We start from the raw sequence: 6,902 nt of genomic DNA on the forward strand, positions 1-6,902 counted from the left end.
AACAAATCCCCAGTGTTCAAGGACAGGGTCTCTTTGCCCACCGTGGTTCCTGCAAGCTGGGTTCCAGCTGCTCCCAAAACATGTGCGTGGTGGCAGGCTATGGGGGTGGGGCCGGGGGACGCGAATGGGTAGCTGCTACTATACCGAGAGCTGAAAATGGCCCAAATGAGCCACCATTGGCCATCCAAGCCTTCCCCGGGGGTTGCAAGCCTTCAGTAGATTCAGGGTCAGACACATTCTGCCCCTGCATCCTTTGCCCAGGTCGGGAGGCAGGTTCTCCCCTCACAGATGCTTCCCACCCTGGCATCATCCCCTTGTCTTCTGGCTCCTTGCTGTGGTCCTTAACGTGAGCACGTGATGTAAAGGGTGTTTGTTTCTACATTGCCTCTGAGGAATGCAGGCTGGCAGCCCACTGCGGGAAAGTGCGGTATTGTGAAGCATCTCAGCTGTGCCCTGAGATGACATGTCCAGAGATCCACAGGGAACATCTGCTAAGAACATCTCTCCGATGAGTCTCTCCTCTTAGTGAACACCCCCAGTCTGTTCAGCAGGACACACCCACGGTATTGGCTGAGAATCTACTCCCCGTTGGGGGAAAAGGGGCCACAAGCAGCTTTTTTCACTTTTCCCTCCCCTAGGTCAAGGGTCAAGTCGACCACTAGGGATATACATGTGTTCTGGAGAGAGGAGTGGGTCCAAGGAGGTGAGCAACAATAGAGGGCAGAGGGGTCTGAGATCAAGCTCAAGGGGAGGGGTGTCAGGGGCCAGAGGAGCACCATCTTAAAAGAGATGGGGGAGGAGCATCACCTCTCCAGTGGCAGGAGGGGCGGGGGGTGGGGGTGGAGGGTGGGTGTCAAACCTCCTGTTGCTGAGAGAGGGAGAGGACAGAGAGCAAGGAGCGTGGACCCCGGGTGCAGCAGCACAGTGGACATGGGGCTCCCCACGGCAGCAGAGCAGGGACTCCCATGTGGAGGGAGGCACTGGGAACAGGGAATGGGGAGAATCCTTTCTAGGCGTGTGGCTGGAAATGGGCACAGGAGCCGGAGGACCTGAGGGGAAGGGGAGGCCAAGAGAAAAATCCCCCAAGATAGGAGGGGGAGACATTGGCTCCTGAGAATGACCAAGTGGGGCACAAGAGAGGGGAGACAATACACAGGGACGGCCCCGGATGTGTGCAAGGCTGGTGTGGTGTCCTGCACAAGCTTCTACGGGGTGTAGATGGTTCCTCAGCAGGAGGTCTGAGCGTTCGGGGATCCAAGACTGCCCCTCAGAGAGAGTGGATGGGAGACGTGTGAGGTGGAAGATGTGACCTTGAGAAAGCAGAGAGGCAGAGGTGAGAGGGGTCTCTGTATGGAAGTGACCAAGACTCAGCAGGAGCACTGACGGGGCGGTGGACAGGAGGGGGGAAGGGGTGGGGGGATGGGCAGGAGGGTGGGGGGAGGGGGAGCGCAGGAAGGGGGAGAGGGGAGTTGTTGGATCTGATTCCGCATGTGTCCAAGCAGGAGGAAGAATGTTCTGGAAGGGTCCCAAGGAACAGAGAGTAGGCTTTCCCCGTCTCCTGGTCGTTCTCTGAGGGGCCAGCCCAGTCCCAGGGCCCACATGGGATCCGTGCTGGTGGGCGAAGCTGGGACCCCTGAGCTCTGACAAGGGCCCGGGCCGATGAACAGTGAGCCCTCAGGGCATCTCTATGAGGCCACGGGGCTCAGCAGTCAGTGGCCAAGGTCAGGGACCGGCTGCAGGCAGCCACATGTGCTCCTCTCAACTCCCCACCAGTCCCACCAGCCGTGTGTGCTGCGTGTGTGCGGTGGGTCTGAACCCCTTCACACCATTCAGAGGCTGCCAAGTGCCCTCCCGGGAATCTCGGGCATGCCCTCCATGCAGGGGAGACCCTACTCGGGGGTGGGAGGGTGGCCCTCCCAGCGCCCTGCCAGGAAATGCGAGGCGAGGGCCCCTGATGTCAGGAAACAGTCTTTATTCAAGTGCGGGGAGATGGGTCATGTGACAATGCCAAGGTGAGGTGTCCGAGCCTGCTCTCCTTTATCCACCTGACCTGCCTGACCTGTCCGGGGCAGCCTCGGCCTGCGGGGCAGGCGGGCGTGTGGGCGCCTGTACCCTGGGGACAGCAGGTCCGAGGTATTTCATATCCACTGTCCTGGGGCTCCTGGGCCTGGGGTGCACGGCCCTCCGGCAGGTGGCCCTGTGGGCGCTGTGGGCACACCGTCTGCACACAGACAACCCCCGACCAGCAGGAAGTGGATTTATCGCAGAGACTTGTAACTCACCCATGAGAGTGGGTCCCAGGACCGGGTGCCCGAGAGGAAAGCTTGCTGAGAGGAGATGCCTCTCCCCACGTCCTGCTGCATCCAGCAGCTGAACGCACGTCTATGCGGAGGGGTCGGTCAGCGTTGGAGCTGAAAGGCCTGGTGGACAAAGCCCCGCTGGGCCCGCTGAACCACCGGGCATGGCCCCCACGCGGGGTGGAGGGCCTGCAGGGCTCTGGTCTCAGACACAGTTGTCCGGGGCGCACTCGGCCTCCTCTTCGAGCTCCGGGCAGGGTGCCCCGTGGTTGGCAGGCTGCACGCGGACATAGCGAGTCCTGCTCTTCACTCCCAGCTTCCCGCAGGGACCTGCACACAGCCCCCAGGACGACCACAGAGAGACCTCACAATCCAGCGGAGTTTCTGGAACTGGACCAAGCACAAGAGAGGCCTGTGAATACACACGTGTGTGTGTATTCCTTGTGTGAGACAGGCCCACACTCTGAGTCAGGAGGGAGCGCTGGATTTATCAGTGCGCTTAAGAGCCAGCTGCAAGACCACCAATCACACCTCTGCAACACCCCACCGAGACGCCTGGAGGGAACATTTCCATGCTTGGAGCCCCTGCATCTCCTGCATCAGGGACCCGGGGAGACATCTGGCAGTGGGGAGTGGGAGCACAAGGCCCCTGGAGGCAGGGAAGGATCCCACTGCTGAGACACCCGCTCTGATGCAGCCAGGCTTGCAGGGGGCTCTGTGTTTCAGACCGTGGTGGGAGCGCCCCCACGCTGGCTCGTGGCAGGGTGGGGTGGGGGGGCACGGAGGGATCCGTTCAGTGACGGCTGTGACACAGGCCACACGCGGGGACGCCACTGACAGAGGCCTGGTTTACCACTCACTTCTGGGCCAATGTACAAGAGCTAACTGGTCAGTCAGCCAAATCCCAAATCTCTCCGAACACCCATCGTCCTGCACCAAGTGCTCTGAACCCCCAGGACCCCCAGCATCCTGCTAGAGGGCACATCACACTCAGGAGCCTGGCTTTGGATGGAGCACCTTCCCCAGCTCTGCCACCTCCGCTCAACGTGGGACTCCCCTGCGGGGCATCATCGGGGTAGACGGACACGGCCTGGTCCCTGGGCCACTGGCCCTCGTGGGGAGCAGGTGACCAGTGTGGCCTTGGAAAGTGGAGCGTGTTGAGGTGTCACTGACACTTCAAAGACGGTCGCTTTGGGGCAGTTTCTGGCCCGGAGTGTCCTTTCCTGCTTCAACGTGGCGGCCACTCACCATTAAGGATTTTTGTGAGGGTGGGACTGAAGGGCCTCACACACGGGGGTCAGCATTGACAGCTGCCCTGTCACGGGTCCCTGTGTGGCCCGCAAACCTGGGTGGCGCTTCTACCCCCTGCAGCCCGCGGGGCGCCCCGGACGGCGATGGCGGTGCCACGGGCGGGAGCCTGCAGTGGTCCTGGCGGCGGGGCGGCAACGCGCTCACCTGAGAGGCTGTCCATGATCTCATTGCCCCCGCCGGCGCCCGCGGGGCCTGGGGCGGGCAGGTCGAAGGCCCTGGGGTTCTGCCGGAGTCGCACCAGGGTCACTCTGGCAATGGGGGGCAGGGACTTCAGCCGGGGGTAGTAGAAGGAGTTTGCGGGGTGGCTAGGAGAGGAGGAAGTTATCTGCGGAGAGAGCAGTGGTGTGGGCGGCGGCCGGCCAGAGGACACCCAGCCGCCTGCGTGCGCTTGCGGTGGGGGGGGGGGGCGCGGGGGGGGGCCTCGGGGTGGGGCCTCGGGGTAGGGTCTCGGGGGTGGGGCCGTGCTGTAGGGCCTCGGGGTGGGGCCTCGGGGTGGGGCCTCGGGGTGGGGTCTCGGGGGTGGGGCCGTGCTGTGGGGCCTCGGGGTGGGGCCTCGGGGGTGGGGCCGTGCTGTGGGGCCTCGGGGTAGGGTCTCGGGGGTGGGGCCGTGCTGTGGGGCCTCGGGGTGGGGCCTCGGGGTGGGGCCTCGGGGGTGGGGCCGTGCTGTGGGGCCTCGGGGTGGGGCCTCGGGGTGGGGTCTCGGGGGTGGGGCCGTGCTGTGGGGCCTCGGGGGGGGGCCTCGGGGTGGGGCCTCGGGGGTGGGGCCGTGCTGTGGGGCCTCGGGGTGGGGCCTCGGGGTGGGGTCTCGGGGGTGGGGCCGTGCTGTGGGGCCTCGGGGTGGGGCCTCGGGGTGGGGTCTCGGGGGTGGGGCCGTGCTGTGGGGCCTCGGGGTAGGGTCTCGGGGGTGGGGCCGTGCTGTGGGGCCTCGGGGTGGGGCCTCGGGGTGGGGCCCGGGCAGTTCAGGACTCCCCACCCCCCAGGCTCCCGCAGGCTCCTGGGGCAGGCGGCCCAAGGTCTGGGAAACAGAGCAGGAAGGGTCAGCCCTCTGGGTGGCGGCCTGGGCCCTCCACCCCAAAGAGCAGCCGCCTGCAGACAGGCGTCTTGTGGTCAGGGATGAGGCTGCGCACTGGCCCAAGAGCCACCTGGTGGAGGGCTCTCGTCCCCCACCTCCGTCACCCCCTCACCTCCGTCACCGTGTCCTGCGGGATGGTCGCGAAGTTGGGGGAGGAGAAGGTAAAGCCGCTGTCGGTCCCGGCGTCGTAGGGGTAAAGGTCCACGGCAACCTGCTCCCTCCAGCGGTCCCCATTGCACAGGTCCAGGCTGTCCACGCCCACAAACCAGTCTGGGCTGGGGACGATGCGGACCACAAAGGACACCTGGAGGGAGGGCGGGTGCTCAGCCCGGCGGCCTGGCAGCCGGCGGCCCAGCCCCTTCCCCCCACCGCTGCCTGGGCTCACCAGCGAGTGCCGCGAGTGGACCTCCAGCTCCGCGGACGTCTGCCCGGTGCCGCTGGGCACGGCGGGCGCCGAGAACACCTCGTGCACGCTCTGCAGCTTCTCCCCGGCCGCCTCCATCTCCCGCATCAGGGCCCAGGCCTCGCCCCGCTCAGCAAAGTCCCTGAGCCCGTCGCTGACGTACTGGTTCTTCCTCCACAAGCTGTAGTCGGAGCTGTGCGCTGCCCCTGTGCGCGAGGCCGGAGTGTGAGCCGCCGCGCGAGGGAGCGCACATCCACGGCGCCCCGGGGGCAGGGCCCAAGCACAGCAGGATGTGCTCCGCAGATATTTCTGGCGCTGCCGGAAACTGGGATGAGCGTGCCCACCCTGCACACCGGGAAGTGTGGTGGAGCGCTTGAGGGGGGTGGTCACTGCCGGATCGGAGGGACCGGGCAGCGGCGCTGTACTTACCCAGCAGGGAGGACCACTGTGCGGGGGGCCGGAACAGGGGGTACTGCTTGGGGAAGGCTGTCTGGCTCCACTTGCCCGTGAAGGTGATGCTGTACTTGGCCAGTGGCCGGGCCGTGCAGACAGACTCTCCCCCCAGCGGCTGGCTGGCCACGGAGCCAAGTGTGGTCAGGAGGAGGGCCCAGAGGGCCCTGCCCCAGGTGGTGGTGTGACTTGGGGCTCCCATGACCTAGGATCAGAGGGAGAGCTCCACCAGCTGACACCCCTGGTCCCTGGGCGGGGGGAGGGGCAGGGGCCTCCCGGAGAGTGCGTCGCCTCCCACACATCCCTTCGCACTCCTACCTCCATCAGGCTCAGGGGGACCCCTGTCCCGCCCCCAAAAGCCAAGCCGTGTCAGGTTACACTTGGATCCCAAGCCCAGCAGATTCGGAGCCCTGGCTTGGTCTCAGCCGTGCCCCGGGCAGCATCCCTGAGTCCCGGGAACCTGGAGGGTACACTTCAGGCTCGCTGTGCCCGGGATGACGCGAGCAAACGCAGGCCTCCCTCTTGGGATGCTGCGGGCTGCTGGGCCTGGGAAAGTGCCAGGAGGCCCAGCGCCTCCGGATGGGGACAGGGGCGCACACGCGCGTACTCACCCAGCAGGAGCGGCAGGAGGGCTGGCGGCTGGGCTGTCGGCAGCAGATGGTCCCCGAGGGAGCCCAGAGCTCCAATTTACACCCAGGACAGCCCCCCGGCCGGCCACGGCCGGTGTAGAGAGCCGAAGCTCGGACGGGGAGCGGGAGAGAAGGGGCTTCTCCAGTGCGGTCCGCCCTCGCTCTGCGCTGAGCAGATGCTTCTCTGGCGCTGAGGTCACTCTCCTCCCTCGGGCGCCTGCCACTTGCCGCACCCCTTTCTTTGTCTTTCCCTCCCGCCTCCCCGCCCTCGGCTCCTCTCCCTGCCGCTCCCCCTTCCCAACAAACCCGTCTTAGTGTCTTCCAGGAGGTACTGTCGCAGTCTCAGCTAGGAGGGGAGCAGGGCTGGGGAGCACCAGCGTGTTACACCCTCTGGGCAGGGTGGGACCCCGGGGGCCACATTCCTGGCCTGACGCTAGTCCAAGTGTTGGAGAGGAGCTGGAGAAGTGGGGGTTCCCAGTTCAGGCATCCCTGGCCTTGGGGCGCTGGGTTTTGGCACACACAGCCTGTCAGCATGCACAGAGCCGCCTCCACAGGGCTGGCCAGGGCATCCCGAGGCTGTCCCTCCAGAGGGGAGCCAGAACCACTAGGGTAGAGTTGTCCCAGCTCCAGAAAGACTCACTGGGGCAGAGAGGTGGCCCAGGGCCCCCACCCCACTTCCGTCCGTGGGGCAGAGCTCCACGGACGCCTGGCACGCAGGGGAAGAACATGACCAAAGCTGG

At 65.7% G+C, this 6,902-nt stretch overlaps 1 protein-coding gene across 3 annotated transcripts; it reads right to left on the reverse strand.

Annotated features, from left to right (window-relative positions):
- Positions 1 to 1,217: 1,217 nt before the first annotated feature.
- SPON2 (spondin 2) lies at positions 1,218 to 6,448 on the reverse strand. 3 transcript variants are annotated; one of them, XR_003520923.1, is made up of 6 exons: positions 5,513 to 5,735; positions 5,066 to 5,289; positions 4,793 to 4,984; positions 3,753 to 3,933; positions 2,283 to 2,687; positions 1,218 to 1,310 (listed from the first exon to the last, which is right to left on the reverse strand). XR_003520923.1 is itself a non-coding variant. In XM_027599689.2 (6 exons), the coding sequence occupies exons 2-6, from the start codon at positions 5,733 to 5,735 to the stop codon at positions 2,503 to 2,505; spliced, it is 1,005 nt and encodes a 334-aa protein (XP_027455490.1). In that variant the 5' UTR covers positions 5,736 to 5,738; positions 6,145 to 6,448. The 3 variants fall into 3 exon arrangements, 2 of the variants coding, with proteins under 2 accessions (XP_027455491.1, XP_027455490.1); XM_027599689.2 differs by lacking the exon at positions 1,218 to 1,310 and adding an exon at positions 6,145 to 6,448 and having other exon boundaries at positions 2,503 to 2,687; positions 5,513 to 5,738; XM_027599690.1 differs by lacking the exon at positions 1,218 to 1,310 and having other exon boundaries at positions 1,956 to 2,687.
- Between the last annotated feature and the right edge of the window lie 454 nt (positions 6,449 to 6,902).

The sequence above is a fragment of the Zalophus californianus genome, chromosome 2, assembly GCF_009762305.2.
Source record: "Zalophus californianus isolate mZalCal1 chromosome 2, mZalCal1.pri.v2, whole genome shotgun sequence".
Lineage (NCBI taxonomy): Eukaryota > Metazoa > Chordata > Mammalia > Carnivora > Otariidae > Zalophus > Zalophus californianus.

What these genes read in the sequence shown, in the direction of transcription:
- SPON2 (XM_027599690.1), bottom strand. Translation starts at nt 5,735, where the DNA reads ATGGGAGCCCCAAGTCACACCACCACCTGGGGCAGGGCCCTCTGGGCC. An exon ending in TCCACTCGCGGCACTCGCTG is followed by an intron (nt 4,985 to 5,065) that starts GTGAGCCCAGGC and finishes CCCTCCCTCCAG; the next exon opens with GTGTCCTTTGTGGTCCGCAT. An exon ending in GATCATGGACAGCCTCTCAG is followed by an intron (nt 2,688 to 3,752) that starts GTGAGCGCGTTG and finishes TGCTTGGTCCAG; the next exon opens with TTCCAGAAACTCCGCTGGAT.